The 21,458-nt window shown below is 36.4% G+C and overlaps 1 protein-coding gene and 1 pseudogene across 1 annotated transcript; one reads left to right on the plus strand and one right to left on the minus strand.

Moving 5' to 3' along the window:
* LOC110657811 (DNA ligase 1-like) overlaps positions 1–16,117 on the plus strand; it is a 30,113-nt pseudogene extending 13,996 nt beyond the window's left edge.
* Positions 16,118–17,582: 1,465 nt separating this feature from the next.
* On the minus strand, positions 17,583–19,294 carry LOC110657787 (uncharacterized). Its single transcript, XM_021815150.2, has 2 exons — positions 19,062–19,294; positions 17,583–18,925 (listed from the first exon to the last, which is right to left on the minus strand). Exons 1-2 carry the CDS (start codon positions 19,113–19,115, stop codon positions 18,224–18,226), a joined length of 756 nt encoding a protein of 251 aa, XP_021670842.2. The 5' UTR covers positions 19,116–19,294; the 3' UTR covers positions 17,583–18,223.
* Positions 19,295–21,458: the final 2,164 nt, after the last annotated feature.

Here is a 21,458-nt window from a genome sequence, read left to right on the forward strand (position 1 = left end):
CCCATCCGTTTGAGGATGATTGGCAGAAGAGAAATTTAGCTTGGTTCCACTCAATCGAAACAATTCGCGCCAAAAATTACTGGTAAACACAGCATCACGGTCGCTAACAATGGACTCGGGTAATCCATGTAAGCGAAAAACATGTGAAAAGAAAGCATGGGCTACGGTTACAGAATTATAGGAATGCGAAAGTGGTATGAAATGGGCAAATTTAGAAAAGCGATCAACTACAACGAACAAAACAGACTTGGCTTTCGCCTTGGGTAAACCCTCCACAAAATCCATTGTTATATCTGACCATATCTGAGATGGAAGGGCTAAGGGCTGTAACAACCCAGCCGGATGCAAATTGGATGACTTCTGTTGTTGACAAATTGTGCAAGATTCAACAAAGTCTCGGATAGCAGATTTCATGCCACGCCAATAAAATTCACTGCGAATGCGATGCAGCGTTTTCTGGATGCCTTCATGGGTACTATTATGTATTTCTGCAATGATAGTAGGAATTAGTGGAGAAGTTGATGGAAGGAAAACCCGCTGATTGTAATGAATGAGACCATTGGATACCGACCATTCTGAACCGAGCTCGCCATCTTCAACTTGGCGCCGTAACTGACTAAGAGAGTCGGTGGTGTTAATCTCAGCTTGGATAGCTTCCAACAATGACATTATTGGTTGCGAAACAGCCATTAAAGTGCATTGTTCTTCAGCTCGTCGAGATAGTGCATCAGCCACGATATTTTGTTGTCCAGCTTTATACTCGACTCTAGAATCACTGTTATCAAAGGTGTGCCTGAGGCACGCCCCAGCCGCAAGGCGCCCCAGGAGAGGCAAGGCACCACCTCACAGAGGTGCACCAAGGCGCAAGGCGCAAGGCGCACCGAGGCGCGCCCCAGTGAGTCAAGGCGTTGGATATATAAGTTAGGGTTTTTTTTTAAAGCTTGTCCAGACTCCAGACCAGCAGCCAGTAAAAAGGAAAAAAATAAGAGGAAAAGAAAAAGAAGAAGAGGGAAGGAAGAGATCAAACAAACCTGATATGTATATTTTAATTTTACCGTTTTGTTATTGTTTTCTTCTTCTTCTCCTCTCTCTCTCTTCTCTGCTCTCTTCCCCTGTTTCCTGTGCTGCATTTTTTTCTTCCTGTTTCTTTTTTTTTTTTTCGGCTGCCAATGCCACGCTCTCTCTCTCCCTTTCCTGTGCTGCACTTTCTTTTTCTGTTTCATTTTTTTTTTTGGAGCTACCATGCTCTCTCTTTCTCTCACTCTCTCTTTCCTGCACTATTCCTACACTGTTTTTGCACGGCACTTTCTTCTTCTGCATCTTTTTTTTCTTTTTTTTTTGTGCTGCCATGCTCTCTCTCTCTCTCTCTCTCTCTCTCTCTCTCTCTCTCTCTTTCTGCCTGTTCTGCCTTGTTTCACCGCACTTTCTTCTTACGCATTTTTTTGGCTGCCAATACCATGCTCTCTGTGTTTTACCTTTGTTCCAAAGATTGCAATTTTCCATTTTTTCCAGCAGATGATGAAGAAGATGAAAAAGATGAAGAGGATTTTGATATTTCTATTGATGTGGATTGAACATTTAGTAGTTTACTAGTTTATTAAACTTTAACTTTTAGTAGTTTATTAGTGTTTTTAACTTTTAGTAGTTTATTTTTACCTCTTTTGGATTATAAACTTATTATTACTTGTATATTTGTTAGTTATCATTATGTAGTTTTATGTTACTTGATGTGTGATAGCATAATTATAATTTTTTTAATTTTTAATTTTTTTTTTTATTTTTGCGCCTTGGCTCGCTCGGGCGTGCGCCTGAGCCTTGCTCCTTGCGCCTAGGCTCCAAGACACCTTAGCGCCTTGGTACGTCTTGAGCCTTTGATAACTATGTCTAAAATCAAAACCAAGTAATTTGTTGAGCCAGTGCTGCTGTGGCGAGGTAGTAAGCCGTTGCTCAAGCAAATATTTCAAGCTATAATGATCAATTCGGATAAGAAACTGCCTTCCCCACAAATAAGGGCACCAATGAACCACCGCTTTGGCCAAACCAATTAATTCTCGCTCATATGCAGCCAGTTTATGGTGTCGGTCAGCCAATTTGCCACTGAAAAAAGCAATGGGTGGCTGCTCTGTTGAAGAATTGCACCAATTCCTACACCCGAGGCATCATATTCAACTATAAACTCATCATCAAAATTAGGGAGTTGAAGAACAGGGGCTTGCGACAATGCAGTTTTAAGTGCATAAAAGGAAGTGGCACCCTTAGCAGTCCAGTGAAAGCTATTCTTTTTTAACAAACTTGTCAATGGGTTAGCGAGCTGTCCATAATTACAAATAAATTTTCGATAATATCCTGCTAGCCCAAGAAACCCTCTCAGTGCCTTAATAGAAATAGGTGGTGGCCAGTCCAGGATGGCTGAAATCTTGGAAGTGTCAACTGCAACACCAGCGGCACTAATGACATGACCAAGATAGGCCACTTGCTCTTCACCAAAGGAACATTTGGATCTTTTGAGGAATAACTGGTGAGAGCGAAGTAACTGAAACACTATACGGACATGTTGCAAATGGTCTTCCCACGTTTTGCTGTAAATCAAAATATCATCAAAGAAAATCAGAACGAACTTGCGTAAGTAAGGCTGAAATACCTCATTCATTAATGCTTGGAAGGTGGATGGAGCATTGGTGAGGCCGAACGACATAACCAGAAATTCAAAGTGCCCATGATGAGTGCGAAAGGCTGTTTTCTCTACATCTTCAGCCGCCATACGGACCTGGAAATATCTCAATTTCAAATCTAATTTTGTGAAGTACCGAGCACCATGGAGTTCATCCAATAACTCATCCACTACTAGAATCGGAAACTTATCTTTAATTGTTTTAGTATTAAGCTCCCGGTAGTCGACACAGAAATGCTATGTTTCCTCCCATTTTTTAACAAGCAAAACTGGTGATGAGTAAGGGGAATGACTAGGGCGGATGATTCCTTGGCTAAGCATTTCCTCACACTACTTCTCAATTTCTTCTTTCTGAAAATGAAGATATCTGTAAGGCCGGACTACCACAGGTGCTGAACCCGGAAATAAGAATATACGGTGATCACATGAACGAATGGGAGGCAGCCCCTTGGGTTCTTGAAACAAATCAGCTATTTTTTCAAGAATTCCCTCCAATCCTTCTGCTTGCTGTTCATTAAGAAGTTTTAGTCTTGGTTTATGTTCAGGTTGGAGCCCCTACAAGGTGACCTGTCTATTTCCCAATTCGAAACACATAGTGAAAGTTGAAAAATTCCACTAGATAGGGCCCAATGTCATTAGCCATCGTACACCTATGTAGAAAGAGATGATTCTCCTTAATTTCAATTAATCTATACATGGGTATATATATACAATTGATTCCTATAATTGTGTTCTACTAATTAGGAAGAAAACCTAAATAAGAAATCCTAAATAGGAATACAGAATACAGAATATACAAAGAAATAATATAGTGATTGACTTTCCATAACACTCCCCCTCAAGTTGGTGCATAGATGTTAATCATGCCCAACTTGTTACAAATGTAGTCAATCCTAGCTCCATTCAGAGCTTTTGTAAAAATATCTCCTAACTGCTCTCCAGTTTTGATGTGTCCTGTTGAGATGATCTGTTATTGAATCTTTTCACGAACAAAGTGATAATCAATCTCAATATATTTGGTCCGCTCATGAAACACCGGATTAGAAGTAATATGGAGAGCAGCTTGATTATCACACCACAATTTTGCAGGCAGGGAGGTCTTAAAACCTGTCTCATCTAGTAATTGAAGTATCCACATTACCTCACATACTAATTGTGCCATGGCTCTGTATTCGGATTCAGCACTAGATCGAGAAACTATACTCTGCTTCTTGCTTCTCCAAGACACCAAATTTCCTCCAACAAAAACGCAATATCCAGTAGTTGACCTCCTGTCAACCTTAGATCCAGCCCAGTCGGCATCTGAAAAACATTCAACATTCAAATGCCCATGATTACCATATAACAAACCTCTTCCTAAAGCGCCCTTCAGATAACACAAGATTTGTCCCAAGGCTTCCCAATGAGCAACAGTTGGGGAAGACATAAACTGACTTACCACACTAACGGCATAAGTAATGTCAGGACGAGTGACTGTAAGGTAGTTTAATTTTCCTACCAATCTCCTGTATCTCTCTGGATCTTCAAACAACTCATTATCCCCTGCTAACAGTTGTAAATTTGGAGTCATTAGTGCACTACAAGGCTTAGCACCTAATTTTCCTATCTCTGTCAATAAATCGAGGGCATATTTTCTTTGAGACAAGAAAATACCCTTCTTACTTCTCATAACTTCAATACCTAAGAAATACTTTAACAATCCCAAGTCTTTGGTCTGAAACTGGATTTGGAGGAAGGTTTTAAGAGATGAAATACCTGCAGAGTCACTCCTAGTGATGACAATGTCACCCACATGGACTACCAGGAGAATTAGACCAGCCTCAGATTGCCTATAAAATACTGAGTGATCACACTTATTCTTTTGCATACCAAATTCCTGTACTGCTTCACTGAATCTCCCAAACCAGGCCCTAGGACTTTGTTTCAAGCCGTAAAGAGACTTTCGAAGCCTACAAACTTTACCCAACTCCCCCTGAGCAACAAGCCTAGGTAGTTGCTCCATATATACCTCCTCCTGAAGATCACCATGAAGGAAAGCATTCTTGATATCCAATTGGTACAGGGGCCAATCATATGTAGCTGCTAAAGAGATAAACAAGTGAACAGAAGTAAGTTTAGCTACAGGAGAAAAAGTTTCAGAGTAGTCAACCCCATATGTTTGAGCATATCCTTTTGCTACAATGCGTGCTTTTAACCTAGCCACAGTACCATCAGGATTTACCTTTACTGTAAATACCCATTTGCAGCCAATAACTTTCTTACCAGTGGGCAAAGGCAACAGTTCCCATGTACCATTAGCATCTAAAGCCTCCATTTCCTCTTTCATAGCAGCACACCAGCCAGGATGAGACAGTGCCTCACCAACAGTATTAGGGATAGAAACAGAGTCTAAAGAAGTAACAAAACACCGAGAACAAGAAGACAATTGATTATAAGAAACAAAAGAAGAAATAGGGTAAGTACATGAACGTTTACCTTTACGAAGAGTAATAGGTAAGTCTAGATCAGAATCATGATCAGTATGAGGTACAGGATCTCCCAACGAAGTAGCTGGTGGAGGATCTGAGTCAGGAATCTCCAATCTCCTGGAATAAACATGAACAACGGGAGGTCGAGTAGGTCTAGAGACAGAAGGATCAGGCTGTGGGAGAGAACTAGACATTGGTTGGACAGTATATATTAAGAGATCATCCTCCTCCCCCTGACTCTCATACACAGATGATGGAGGAAAAAATGGAGTGGACTCAAAAAATGTGACATCTACAGAAACAAGATAACGATTAAGAGTAGGAGAGAAACAGCGGTACCCTTTTTGGAGCCGGGAGTACCCAAGGAAGACACATTTGAGAGACTTTGGATCCAATTTAGTAATCTATGGACGAACATCACATACAAAACAGGTACAACTAAAAATACAGGGTTCAACAGGGAACAAAGATTTTGTAGGAAACAAAGCAGTATAAGGAATATCCCCATTAAGGACAGAAGAGGGCATACGATTGATCAAAAAATATGCCGTAGAAACTGCATCCGGCCAAAAGTGTTTAGGAACTTTCATATGAAAAAGAAGAGCACGAGTTACCTCAAGAAGATGCCGATTTTTTCTTTCAGCCACGCCATTTTGGGATGGGGTGTCCACACAGGAAGACTGATGAAGAATGCCATTTTGTGTCATATAAGACTGAAATTGTGCTGAAAAGTATTCTTTGGCATTGTCACTTCTTAATATGCGCACAGAAATATTAAATTGAGCTTTGATTTCATTATAAAATGCACAAAAGATAGAAAACAACTCAGAATGATTCTTCATTAAATATAACCAGGTAACACGAGAGTAATCATCAACAAAAGTAACAAAATAACGAAATCCAATTTTAGAAGTAACAGAACAAGGACCCCAAACATCAGAATGAACTAACTCAAAAGGGGATGAAGCCCGTTTATTGACTCTAGATACAGAAGGTAAACGATGATGTTTTGCAAACTGACACGACTCACATTCTAGTACTGATAAAGACTGAAACTGAGGACACAGCTTCTTCATGGTAGACAAAGAATGATGGCCCAATCTGCAATGAGATTCAAGAGGTGTTAAGGTACTGGAGCAAACAAGCGACCGCGGTACATGATTTTTCAGAATGTAGAGATCACCTGACTCACGTCCTCTACCAATAATCTGCTTCGTCGTAAGATCCTGAAACAAACACCGGTCAGGAAAAAAGGAAACATAGCAATTTAAGGTACGAGTAAGTTTACTAATAGAAAGTAGATTAAAAGAGAATTTTGGTAGATACAAAACAGATGACAAAGAAATTGACGAAGTCGGGTTCGCAGTTCCAGAACCCATGACACAAGAAGTAGAACCATCAGCTAAAGTAACAGTAGAGGAAGTGAGATTAGACTGAAAAGCAGATAAAAGACTAGAATTACCTGTCATGTGATCTGTCGCACCAGAATCAATAACCCATTTGGATGAGGAAGACACAAGGCATGTAGTGGATTTACCTGACTCAGCGATCGCAGTGACAGGAGAACTGGTAGGCTTTAGAGATGCCTGATACTGGGAAAACTGTGCAAAATCCTCTGCAGATATCAAAATAGTTTTCTCAGAGGAAGATACTGTAGAATCCTCTGCTGCCATATTTGCCATCTGTGATCGCTGATTTTTCCTCTGAAGTTGCGGACAATTATATTTTGTATGGCCAGGCTCATGGCAATAATAACAAATGACTCCTCTTGAGTCCTGATTAGAACTAGCCTCTCCATTACGCTAATTACTTCTGTTGCCTGTAATTCCTCCTCTACTTCCTCTTCTATTACCTTGTTGTCCATTTGGATTGCGGCTAATAAGAGCACTACTGGCAGGTTGTGAAGATTGGGTACTTTCTGTACGAAGGACCCATGTGAACATTTCATGCAAAGAGAAAATCTCAGAACTGGAGAGAATCTGAGATTTAGCAGTCTCATACTGTGAAGGAAGGCCTGCAAGAAAACTCATAACAGCCAGTTGCTCCCGTTGGGCCTGCTAAACTTTCACATCAGGACTAAAAGACAACAATACATTAAGTTCCTTATATACCCGTTTAAAATCCATAAAATAAGCCGTGAGAGACTTATCCTCTTTCTCAGCATGGTAGAATGCCTTACAAATATCATAAATACGTGAAATATTCCTTTTAGTAGAATACAAAAAATCTAAGTAATCAATCAATTCCTTAACAAATTCACAGTGATTAATTAAACTAATTACCTCACTGTGAATCGAGTTCCGAAGCTGCAAAAACAACCGAGCATCCTCTCTTAGCTAAGTTTGTCGTGTATCATCAGTAGGTGGATCTTTAGTAAGGTGATCATCCTTATCAATGCTACGCAAATAGACCCGAACAGTCTTACTCCACTCCAGATAATTCGAACTATTAAGTTTGTGTTCCGTGATCTTAGTCATCACCGGAATCACATTAGAAATAATATTCTTATTGTCTGCCATTTGTTGAGACAAAGAAAACTAACCGAAACGCTAATCCAAAGTGTTTACAGTAGCAAAATAACCCAAAATCACAAATCAAGCAAATACCGAAATAGGATCTGAGAGCCAAACCTAAGAAGTCATTTAATGGTGTACTGAATCAGGCAACAGCACACAGTGGTGGAATGAGGGGGTTGAGGCGACGCCAGCGATGTTGATCGGAGTCGAAACAGCCAGTCGGCGACCAATGTCTCTCCTAAGCTGGGTGGTGAGAACGAATAGTCACCCTAGATAGATGACCTGTTCTGATACCATGTAGAAAGAGATGATTCTCCTTAATTTCAATTAATCTGTACATGGGTATGTATATACAATTGATTCCTATAATTGTGTTCTACTAAGTAGGAAAAAATCCTAAATAAGAAATCCTAAATAGGAATACAGAATACAGAATATACAAAGAAATAATATAGTGATTGACTTTCCATAACAACCTAAAACCACATCAAATCCATCTAGTGGGATAACATATAATTCGATAGGGAAGTGTTCACCTGATACTTGAATAGTCTCCTTGCACGTGCCCATACTAGGAATCTTTTCTCCATTTGCCACTGCCACTTGTAAAGCACTTTAAGAATCCAGGGTTGCTCCCAATTTTTGTGCCGCAATTTTATTGATGAAGTTATGGGTGCTACCTGAATCGATTAATACTGTGACTAAACAATTTCTGATGTTGGCTATTAATTGCATAGTCCGGGAATGTTGGAGGCCGATGATGGCATGCAGGGAGATGGCTGGTTCTGCAACTGCGACATTCTCACTTTCTTCTGTCTTGGTTATAGCCCCCTCTTCCAATTCAAGCCAAAACAACTTTTTGCATTGATGGCCAAATGTGTATGGCTGATCTCAATTATAACAAAGTCCGTTTGCCCTCCGATCAGCCATTTCGGTTCTGGATAGCTTTTTGACGAAGGGTGTGGTTGCACTTTCCCCCCTAGAAGCTGGTGCGTTATTCCCTCTTGAACCTGTTGGTTTCGTTACAGATTGAGTAGGTGCAGTAATTCTGGAATTATTCCAGAAGTTGTGCAGGCTATTGTTCACACTTGCTAATTGCTGCTTCTTCTCAAAGACCCTCGCCAAGTTCATTGCAGTCCCCAAATTGGGCGGATTTTGCATCTCCACATCCAAACGAATCACCTCAGATAATCCTGCAATAAAAAAATTGACCTGTTAATGCATGTCTGGCCCAGACGAGCTAGCAAGCTCAAATCGCTTCGTATTCCTCCACTATCCTTGTTTGCTTCAAGTTGATCAGTTCCCCGAGAGGATTACCTCTCAGTAATGGCCTGAGCCTTAGATTGCAGTATTCTTTAAAAGAATACCAAACCAGGTCTGCTTCCTCCTGTTCCAACTTGTAAATCCATAATTGCGCCTCCCCAGTCATATGAAAAGCTGCGAGACTGACCTTCTCTGTTTCTGGCGTCTTCTGATTAAGAAAAAATTTCTCACAACGATGGAGCCAAATGAGGGGATCATAAGAACCATCATATGTTGGAAATTCTTGCTTGGCATACCTCGGCACCATGCCTCCAGTCTATCGCAGCTCTAGTCTTTCTTCTGGCCCGGTAGCAATATTCAGACGTGAAGAGCTGCCACTGATTCCAGTGTCCGTTCCCCTTCCATTGGTCCCGCCCATGACAGACATGAATTCTCTCAATTGCCGAGTTAGATCTTGAACCTGCGCCTCCACCTAGGCAACTCTCACTGCATTCTGTTCTGACATCTCGCGGATAAGAGCTCGCAGTTCATTGGAATCCCCCATGTCAGGCTCTGATACCAATTTGTTATGTTCACGAATCAGGGATCGAGTCACGGGACGATGAACTACGAAGTCTTCTCCAAAACTTGTAGCCTTCCCTTTGTTGCGATTTCTCCCTCTTGATGGACCTATGATGACAGAAAAGAAAAGCAGGACTTGTCGGAGAGAGTCCAAGACCTCAAGACTTGTTAAGAAAGAGTCTTAAACCTCACAGAACAATTGAGATAAATTTTTTGCTTGCTTTATTTCATAATACTTAGCCTGTTATATAGGCTTTACATGGCATAAAGAAATTCCATAAATAAGTTTCTGTTAAATAGGAAATAAAATCATCCTAATATAAAGGAAATTACTAATATCAAGGAAATTAGTTACTAAAGCTAATCCCCTAATTTATGCATAGAAAAATAACAACTGAAATAAAGATACTGGATCCCAAGAATTCTGCTGCAATCAAGTTTCCTTGGTGCTGCTGGTTCCATGTCCACGTCTGCAGTAGTGCTGTCCCACAAAGGCGTCCACAACATATATTACTCACTGGCAATTCCCCTCACCATTTACAAAGTCTAGTCGCCTCTTCACAGAAGGAGTTTATATTGAAAGATCTTGGTTCCCTAGACTACTTTCTAGGCATGGAAGTGACACCAACTAAAATAGGTATTCACTTATCTCAAACAAAATACATCTCCTATTTGTTGACCAAGGCTCGCATGCAAGAATGCAATGGGATTGCAACCCCAGCAACTCCTAACGATAGACTCTGCATCCACGGCAGTGACCCAGCTAAGGATCATAGCTTATATCGCATTATTGTTGGTGGATTGCAGTATTTATCTTTTACAAGACCTGACATATCATTTGCAGTGAATAAAGTGTCTCAGTTTGTTCACAGTCCCTCAAAACAACACTGGTTTATGGTCAAAAGAATTTTGCGTTACCTTCATGCTACTCCAAATTATGGTTTACATATAACAAAATCTTCTACCCAGCAAATTCATGCTTATTCAGATGCTAATTGGGCTTCCAGTCTTGATGACTGCAAGTCCACAACAGGGTATGCCATTTTTTCTGGGTTCTAATCTTGTGTTATGGTCCTCAAATAAACAACATACTATGACAAAATCATCAATAGAAGTGGAGTACCGTGCCATTGGAGCAGCTACCACGGAAATTTCTTGGCTTTAGCCGTTACTGTGTGAAATCTCCATGTCCACAAATGAAACGCCTATTCTGTGGTGTGACAATGTGGGGGCAGCATACCTCACTACCAATCCTATTTTTCATGCTCGTATGAAACATGTAGAGATAGATTTCGACTATGTCCATGACAAAGTAACAAAGAAGGAATTGCAGGTCAAGTATCTCTCCTCTCAAGACCAACTTGCCGATGTGCTAACCAAGCCGCTGCCAAGACAACGGTTCACTGCCTTAAGACAACAGTTGACAATTCTACCTTTGGCAGGTTAGAATTGAGGGGCATGATAAGGTGATAAGGATAGATATTAATTTGATATTAATATATTGTGTATATCTGCCATGTGTATCCTCTATTTACATCTTCTATTATAACTATACTTGTATATAAATAGACTTGCAATACCAACCAACTACGTTGTACTCTTGTATATATATTGGTTATGCAATATACAATAAGCAGCTTTTCAACTTTACAGTTAGTATGGTAAAACTTGGCTTATTGACCTCATTTACCTTTTCTTTTCCAGAGCTGTGGGTAATTTGGTTAAGATACTAGTCTGGCAGATTGATGTTTATTAAATTTGTTGCCACTTTGCATCTTTTAGGCTTTTTATGCATAAGATGTGGAAGTTGTGAATTATTTGTGCTCAGATGGTTGTGAATTTCAAGCAGCTCCCATGAGCATTAATGGAATGTGTTTGAAAGAAAGTCTAGTCAATACTTGAAAGTTCATCGATTTATATTACAATGCTTTTCATTCAGTATTATATTATTGTGTTTGTAACAGGCCGCAAAAATTGTTAAACAAGTGAACTCTGTGCTTCCTGTTTATAATATGATAGTCCCCGCTCTTCTTAAAGATGGTGTATGGAATCTTTCCAAGACATGTAGCTTCACGCTTGGTGTCCCAATTGGACCCATGCTCGCAAAGTCAATAAAAAATATTTCTAAGGTAGCAGATAAGTTTCAGAATACGAACTTCACCTATGAATACAAGTATGATGAACAATGCACTCAGGCGATACTAACTAGTTACAGTGCTTCTAGTTTCTTATTTTGCATCTGGTCATTTCTCCTAATGTTGTTATGATGTAGATACATTGCCTGGAGAATGGTCTAGTTGAGAAATACAGTCGAAATGCTGAGCGAAATACTGGAAAATATCCTGATGTTATTATTACAATTTCAAGGCAGGCTTCATTCCTTGCTTGAGACTTGAAAGAACCCATTTCTTAAAGTCTTTGAACTTTTCGAGGGCTTTTTTTATCGGGCCCTATTATTCAATTGTGTACGTTTAGGACATTGAGGACTTATTTAACAGTATTAAAAAGAAAAAGAAAAGGAGAGTGAAATTCGTTAATAGTGGTTCAAAAATATTTCAAAAATTGCACTATTTTTTTCCTTGGAGAATGGGAATTTGAACCTAAACTATTGAGGCTAAAGAAAAGGGAAAACTTACTTCCAAGCCTATGGGCTTTTCAATTTTGTCTATTAAGGAGTCCCATTAACAAATTGTGGCCTTAATAGCACGCTATAGAACAAAAGGGATTCTCTTGATTCTCTATTATTTTTTCCCCGCCATTTTATTGCATCTACAGATTGATATCTGTAATTTTGAAGCCTTCTTTATTCTTACTTTCTTTTTTGTTTGAGCAGCATAATATAGTGGTAAGTTGCAATGCCTGATCCATTCTTGTTATCTTCTGCATTGGTGTGTTCTATTTCCTCATATAAAATCTTGAATGAATGCTTAAATGTTGGCCTGAAAATTTTCAATAGATATTTTTTTGCAGTTATTCAGAATTTGAAATGCAATCTGTTTTGAGTAAATTCAACTTGGGGTTTGAACTTCAGTTATTTGTGTTGTAATATAAATTACTAGCTGTAAAGGGTTTTATTTGCAATGCCTGGCTGTTTAGTGAGAATGATTTGCTAATAGCTTTTTCCACTTGGTAGGTTCTAATGCTATATACTTAGGGTTTGAGAGTTATGATTGATTGTATCTTGCTCTTTTTTTTATCATAGTGAAACTTTTTTCTCTTGTTTTACTTGTATATGTAGACCTTATAGTCGAACAAAGTAAATCTTGTGTTATTTTCTTATCTTCTCTATATTTTCTCTATACTGTGTGACTGTGCGATTGTGTGTGTGCTTTAAATTTGCATGCTTGATTTAACACATGGCTTATATGCTGGCAATTATATTTAGCTTGGATGCAAATAATCTGCCTGTGTCAGAAAAATACCATTTATTGATGGATCTGTGCTTTGGTTATGTGCAGAGGCTTTATGGCTCATTTGAGGAAGACCCTGGATTTTTTAAGTTTGCAACAGTTGTAACAACGAATAATCCTGAGGAATCAAACATTCCTTGCTGATGCTGTTGTGGCAAGGTTTTGATCTCATGCTTTGGGCACTTTTTAGCGGGCAACTAGCATCACTTAGGCACCTTTTAGGATATACTCACGTTTAGCATGTTGATGATTCCAGTTGCATTTAGATCTTGTTGACACGATCTTATATTGGTTGGGTATCCGGTTTGGTGTGGCCTTATATATTGTCCAGGTCTCTGCATTATGGCTTAAGTTGTTGGGAGTGAATGATGGTTTTGTAATGAAATAACTATACAATTGCCACGTAATATTCATTTTTATTGGAATATGGTATTTCTTGCGCAAAATTGGCAAAGGCTGGCGCTGAGTTAGAGAACATGGTTGCTGTTTTCTGGCCATTGATTTGTCTTGCTTTGCAGTTGTGAGGGTAATGATCAAAAAATTGAGCAAAGATGCTACATATAAGCCTTCCAACTGATCAATGAACTGGCTAAAGTTGAAGAAAGATTACATGGCCAAGTTTAGGAATATGAGTCATATGCATATAATGTTAAATTATAACAGAATGTTATTATTGTTGTGGGCACTCTACAGTATTGGAGACTCACTGGATCTTGTACCTATTGTTGCTTTCCATGGTCGTGGGAAACGTGCAGGTAACTATTATTTTAGTTGAATTAAGCAGGCATGCATTGGTGTCAAAAGCATTTACTAACCCATACTGTTGTAAATTTCATGGTGACTGTTAATAAGTTGGTGCACAGTTTTTGAGAAGAGGGGGGTACAAGCATTCTACTTTCAGGTACTAACCTATTTTAGTTCACAATGCTATGTTTCTTGCCCTTAGGTGTCTATGGCGCTTTTCTTCTTGCTTGTTACGACATCGATAATGAAGGGTACCAAAACATATGTAAAATAGGTGATTTTGTTTTTTTAAAGTTTCACGGAATTTGAGTAATTTTAATATTGATGCCATTCTCTTTTATATTTCTTTCTTCTTTTTTCTAATACATTTTTCTAATAATGTTACAATGGACAGGAAGTGGATTTTCTAAGCAAGAGCTTGAAAATCGATCTAATGGTCTTCGTTCCAAAGTGATTCTGAAAACAAAGGTCTTTTTTAAATTGGTAATGCTGGAGTTCTTATTACTTCGGCAATTCTAACTTTATAGTTTGGTTCCAGCCATACTATATGCATGGAGATAAAATTATTCCAGATGTGTGGTTCGAGCCCAGTGAGGTAACAATTATCATCTTCAAGAACACTATTCTATACTCTAGTCCATCTTGTTATGCTTTCTTCCCATTTATTTTGTCTAAACTTTGGATCTTGGATTTTGATGCATATTTTGTATCTACACTGTAATTGGTTGATGGAATTCCATTCTTGGTTTTCACATCCTTAACTCATTCCTGAATATGGTATGGGAATCACCCAAAACAATGTAATGGGACTCTTGAATCATCATATGGATGTAAACAAATGACTCCAGTGTTTCATAATGGTTGTTCTTAGGTGTTCTTTGATTCAGACTGCATGTGCATGAATAATCTTTTCTTAGACAAAAAAAATCTAACACTTTTCTGCTCTGCAAAATCCTAAGCGCAAGATCTTCTGCGAAGTAAATTGTTTTCCTTATATTTTTCTTTCAGAAATCATATTTTTGCTATCAAAGAATTGTCAGGCTCATGGATTTTGGCTGGTTTCTGATGAATCTGGAAAGCTTAAATTAACAGTGTACGAACACATCCAGACAAGCTTCAAAATTGAGTTATAGGAAGTATTAGCTTTTGAGAAACAATATGCTTTGCATAGCCGAACCTAGCATTTAGCTGCTAAATGTCTTTTCCTAAACCTCATCATGTTGATACTCATTTCTGTCAATTGTTAAAAATAAAATTGTTCTGCGAGGGTGTTTATTTGCCCAGGTTTTATTTGTCTAGCTTACAGAGAAAATGAAATATATTGGGGAACTTCTTGTTTCCTTGCACCATATTTTTGGACATTAATTGCTGACTTGTTATTTTTGTTGTTATCATATATCATTATTATTATGGAAAATGCAGGTATGGGAGGTGAAAGCTGCAGAATTGACTATTAGCTGTGTTTATTTTGCTGCATTTGGCAAAGCATAAAAAGACAAGGTTAAATTCACCTTCTTAGATAGTTGAAAATTTATTTTCTACATAAAAAGAGAGGATCTATGTGGATAGTGCTGGCTTCCCCAGTCACCTGAATTTTCTATTAAACCCTTTTCCCTTTGGGTCTTTAATTTTCTTCCCGTTCAACATATGGCAGTTTCTATATGAAACAGAAAATTAAAGGGAACAAAGATGTATCTAATTACTCTGATTGGTAATATTGTGATTTTCGCATTTAGAGGCGCTTCTTTTGACATTTTGGCTTTCCACATTTGCATTTGGGGGTTGCAGGTTTTTCTGGTCCAAGTTCCGGATGTTGTACTTGGAATAGTTTCATATAGTTTTTGTGAAATAAATGGTGGACATCTGCTTTGGATTGCGTTCCAATTTGGTTCTCTTAACAGTTTCTTTATTTGTTGAACCAAATGATCAGCTTCATACTGTTTTTTGGGTTCTTGCTTTAGGGTATTTCGCTCCAATTTCCACGGCTAGTGAAAGTTCGGGAGGACAAGTCTCCAGAGAAAGCCTCATCATCTGCAGAGGTAATAAACTATCCTACTTGGTTGATAATTTAGCATGAGAACACCAAACATGAGGAACAAAGAGAAAACATTGATGGTTAGAACATTATTAATGTCCTTTCGTTTTTGCATATATTTACAGGTTGTGGAGATGTATAATGTTCAAAAGCTTAGAGAACAAAACAAACGATGAATCAACAACAACCAACCAAACAATGATCAATCAAGATAACAATGAAGATGATTGAGGCTAAGATTTTCTGATATTCAAGTCATTTGCCAGATAGTTTTCCTTGTAAAGATCAGCAGCGTTGTGGATACTTGTAAGTAGATGTCCAATGAACACGGATTAACTTTTGAGTTTAATACTGAAAGTGAGACTGCAAAATCATGTCTATCAGATTTGTACACCTTTACATGGTCCAAAAATGCATTCAAATGAAAATGTTCCATCTGATTCAAATTCTATCTATCCTTTAGACGAAAAATCTGATTCAAATTGTATCTATCCTTTAGATGAAAATTTTCAGCAATTTGAAGCAAAAGGTTTTCAAAATCATTTAATCACCGTGTTTGTTATAGCGTCTGATTAATCTTTTGATATTTTTCTTTCTTTCTTTCTTTCGTTTGATCAAATCAATCGGTTTAAATTTGATTTTGACCAACTTATCGGCCCCTAGAAGGGATGAAAATAAGATGAAGGGACAATGGGACCCACCATCTGCGTTTTCTCCTTATTCGGGACATAGCCCAAGTCTCTGCATGTGAATTTTGAAAGCATAGGTCACGGTCATGTGCTATTCATGATATAGAAACTAATGCTGGAAACCAATAGCAGAGGAAGATCAATAAGTTACTATTCCTTGTGAGAAATTATTTCAACCAATCTATAATCTCTCTCTCTCTTTTATTCTTTAACTGCAAATTTGCATGAAAAAGCCAAAACGGCATCAGAATGGAGATGGACCAAAGGCTCTCAGGAATAACATGATTCTGATGGCTTTGATTAGAAGGCTTGAATCAGATTCAAAAACTTATAATTTTCATTGCCATTGCAGGGTCATTTATGATATACCCTTCGCATTCCCTTGTACAGATTTCTGTAATCTGGGTTCAACATTTTATAAGGTTTTTAGCATAACTGAATGAGATGGGTCTGAGTTACTGTGATCGTGACCTTTCTTTTGCGAAGGGACGTTTGAGGGAGGAGGTCTTGTCTATTCTTTTGAATAATCATCAAGTCTTTGGTCAATTTTCTTATTTCTAAGCTTCTGCCGTATGGACCAGACAAGCCCAGACCTGCCCAGGCAATGGTTTTGCTTTCAGTTTTGCAGCTAACATTGGCAATTGCAACTTGTCCAAGTTTATTTCTTTTTGTGCTTTTTTGCTGTAAATTTTGAAGACAATGTCCCTTTGCATAATTTCTGAGGCCACTCTGTTTTTCACTTGATATCTATCTCCCTCCAAGTTCTCTTTGTGCTTATCAGGATGAAACGGAAATGAATAGTTTCAATAAGATTTCTGTTGATCAGAAATCCATTTTTCATTTAGTTTATCTATTTTACCTTGAGAAGGGGTTACTCAAAACAAATGATTATGAGCAATGAGTAAATTCAATTACCCTAATGGTAGATCAACCTGGTAGGTATGTTAGAAGACCATGTTATAGGAGAAATTAAAACAGGGACATTACTAGTTTAACAGCTAAATCATGATTCTGCAGAAGACCAATGTGTCCCCTCAGTTGGGTAATGATATAATTTGCATGTGAAGAGCAACATAACATCCTTGCATTATTTGGTTTAATTTAAGGAGATGAAAGCTTAATGCTAAAATAAACACATAACAAGTAGAGTGGGGCATATAGAATTATAGATATTAAAAAGATGCTTTGTTGAAATCAGGAAGTTAAAAACAGAGAAGAGGGAAAATGACTTTTTGAGAAAAAACAGAACATTAGGAATTATATAATCATATACCTCCCTCTCCACAAAGGAGTAATATAATCATACATCACACCAGTAGTAGATCCTGATTCTGATTTGTGGGATCCACTCAACCAGACAGGCAGGTCTATGAAACCCTATAGTTGTTGGCCTTACCTATCTTCCAACCCTAACAACTTCACACCCATCATTTTTTTTTCTCTCTTGATTGTGATTTCTCTGTCTCTCTCTCTCAAGCTCAAACACTTGTTTTACTATCGGTAGACTAGCACCTAAAAGTTACATTTTACATGCCACAGCAATCTTGGAGAAACCAATCTCCCTTTCACATCATGGAGCCAAAAACATAAAAGAAGAGGCAAAAATCTCCAACCCAAGACACTGGCACAAAAAAAGCCAAGAACAAGCCTTGTCTCTCCAGTTCAGTCAAACTTGGAATAGCTTCTCTGAAACAAACCTTCTGTACAAAAATGCTAGATCAGTCACATAACCATAACCCATCATTGCAAATTACATTCCTCACTAATTTTTAGTGGTATTAAAATGATTTGTGAATATATATATATATATATATATATATTATGTAATTATAGAAGTGTGTAATTTTCACTCAGTAGTTGCAGTGGTCAATGGAGAAGTATCCTTTGACGCTTGGTCTCTGTTGGAGAGTCAGAGCCATCAAAGAGTACCTTCTTCCTATTGCAACCATTAATGTTTATCAAGGAGTCTTGGTGGAGGAGCTGTGGTGGTGGAGGTGGTGGTGGTGGTGAAGGGATAGTGACTGGTGGGATCTCAAAGGACTCAAGTGGTGGTGGTGGGTGTCTCCATTGAGGGAGTGGTCCAGCTAGAAGAAGAGTCTGCAAGAGAGGACCAGCTTTCATCACTGCCTGCAAAAGCTTTCCCTTTTCAGGTAAAGGCTTTTGAGACACCACCTCTATTGTTGCTTGAGGAGCTACTGCTGGTGGCAATTGAGGTTGTTGTGGAATTGGGTCAACAACTGGAGATGAAACAATGCTCTCCTCACAATCTGATGATGAGAAGCCATTGTTAGAGTCAATTGCTCTTCTGGGTTCATCTTCAATGCTGGAAATCCCAGAGAGAGGAGCATTTTGTTGCTGCTGCTGCTGTTGTTGATGCAAGAGCTTCTCAAGGAGAAGTCTTTGGCATTTTTCCCTTGCTTCATCCCTCTCACTTGTGATTTTGTCAAGCAGATCTTTGAGATGACTCAACTGATCATCTCTCTTTCTTATCTCTTCTTGAGCTGCTAGCCTTGTTTGCTCAAGCTCCAAACTTGTGAACAAAAGGGAATTCCTTAACTCTTCCAAGGTCTGCGTTAGTCACAACAGAGAATACCCATTAACAAAATTGCTTTCAAAACGCCAAAAAAGAAACAACCCATCAGTCTTTCTAATTGCAGAACACCAAAACAGAAAGCGAAAATTGAAGAAAATGTAATTTAATTACCTTTCCTTGGCAGTAGTAAGCCCAGCCAAGAAGAGAACTTCTTTGGTTGTCCATGCTCCTAGACACTACACTACACCTATGAACTCAACTCTGAACCAAGAGATTTTCTCAGGAGAAAAAAATGGAGAGATGTGGGGGGTTTTTTAGTGGTTTAGGTAGCTCTTATAACAAGAAGCAGCAGCAGCACCACCACTTGGTTCAACTGTTTTCTCCAGTGTGTGTTCCCTTTTACTTTTCTCACTAGGTGTTGGACAAAAGCACAAAAAGCCAAACCCTCCAATGCCAAATCAGAATTTTCTATATATGCTGTTCCTACTCTCTCTCTCTCTCTCTCTCTCTCTCTATGTGTATTATGCACAGTGTTTTCTACTGAGTCTATGGCTTTGTGAGGGAAAGGCAGGTAGAGAACAGTACCCCATAACAAATCATCAGTTTCATCTGGAGCAAATTATTTGTAAAAAATTAATTTAATTAAATTTCAAATAATTATTTTTTATTTTTTTAAATAATTTTTTTTTAAATTAAAAAAAATAAATTATTTAAATTAAATATAATAATTAATTAATAAATAAATAAATCACTTGAATTGGGAAATAAGTTCTGTTCTATTTTCTTATCAACTTTTGTTACAAATTAATTTCTATACAAACTTGATTAAAATTTGATGGATTGGTCTATTTTCATTACTTACTTAATTTTTTTCCCTCTGTGAAGTTATTATATGTAGAGATGAAAATTGAAATATTTTCCTGTATGAATTTGAATTTAATAGGATGATTTTAAATCATGTATTATGAAATTTAAGATAAATTTAAATTTAATAATTAATATTCATGTCAAATTTAAACTTTATATATTACATATCTATCATTTGAATTTATTTACAAAAATTATTAATTAAATATAAAAAATATCTTTTATAATTTAAAATGTTACATTTTAAAATAGAATTCAAAAATTTTATAAAATTATTATATTTTAAAATAAAATAATAATAAATATATATTTTAAATATATTATTAATTATATATAATTAAATAAATTCATATAATACATAAATAATAATTGATTTTATGATTAAAATCTTTTTGATAATATATAGCATAATTTTTTTTATTAATATTAAAAATATCTAATAAATAAATACAATATTTTTAATCAATCAGTATTGGTTAAGTGATAAAATTCACAATACAAAAGAGGAGAATTTAAATTCGATCTTTAGAAAAAAAATATTATTGAGAGGACAGTCTTGAATTTTAAAAAATTAGTAAAACTTTTAACTATAATATTGATCTTGTAATTAATCATATAATATTTGTGGTTTTATTAAAAGAAATTATGATAAAATTACATTTTTCATATGAAAAATGTCCTTTTTCCCAAAGAATTATAGGCAAATAATTTTCTTCCACGTGGCTGCTTCAACTGTTAAATCTAAACCTTTCAAGTCTTCGATTTTGTAATCCATTTCCAAACTATATAAAATCTAAAATGACCTTAACTCGAATGATGATTTAACTGTGGGTTAATTCAATATTATCTATATATGGTCTGATTTAAAATTAATTCATTTAAATTGATTTGATTAATCTAAATTTTTAATCTAAAAATAATAAATTTTATTTTAAAAAATTAATATTATCGACATAAATCAATAACTTATAAATTTATCAAATATATTTTTATATAATAATTTAATAAATAATTTGAATTAATCAGCAATATAAAATGATTCAATTTAAATTTACTTAAAAATATAATTTACAACTCAAAATAACTCTATCTAACCGCTGTGTTTAGTGGAAAATATTTTTATGAAAAATTATTTTTCATAATTTCTAATGTTTAGAGTATTTTGAAAAATAAATTAATAAAAAATATTTTTTTAATAAAAAAATATTTTTTTAATAAAAAAATAAACAATTTTTAAAGACCTCTTATTTAATATTACAATTAAATAATAAAAAATATTTTTTTAAAAAAATTTTCTTAAAAAACAATTTTCATAAAAAAAAATTTCATATACTAATGATTTCTCGCAAAACAACAGAGATTAAATCTACCCAAATCGCTTCTAAGGATATTGTATGAAATATTGAAATCATTCAAAATTTCTAGTTGTTTAAAAAAAAAAAAAACAAAAATTAAGTCTTTATTCATTTCAAAGTAACATTTGAGGCATTTAGAAAAATGAGTCAATAAAAATTATTTTTTAGACGTTGATAATTTTATTAAAATATAAAAATAATTATATATACATGATATAAATATATATTATTAATTTAATATTATAAATTAAATAATAAATAATATTTTTTTTCAAAAAATATTTTTTATAAAATATATTTTTTGTATATAAATTATTTTTTAGTGAGATAAATAAAGTCTAAGAAA

Source organism: Hevea brasiliensis, chromosome 1, assembly GCF_030052815.1.
Source record: "Hevea brasiliensis isolate MT/VB/25A 57/8 chromosome 1, ASM3005281v1, whole genome shotgun sequence".
Taxonomy (NCBI): Eukaryota; Viridiplantae; Streptophyta; class Magnoliopsida; order Malpighiales; family Euphorbiaceae; genus Hevea; species Hevea brasiliensis.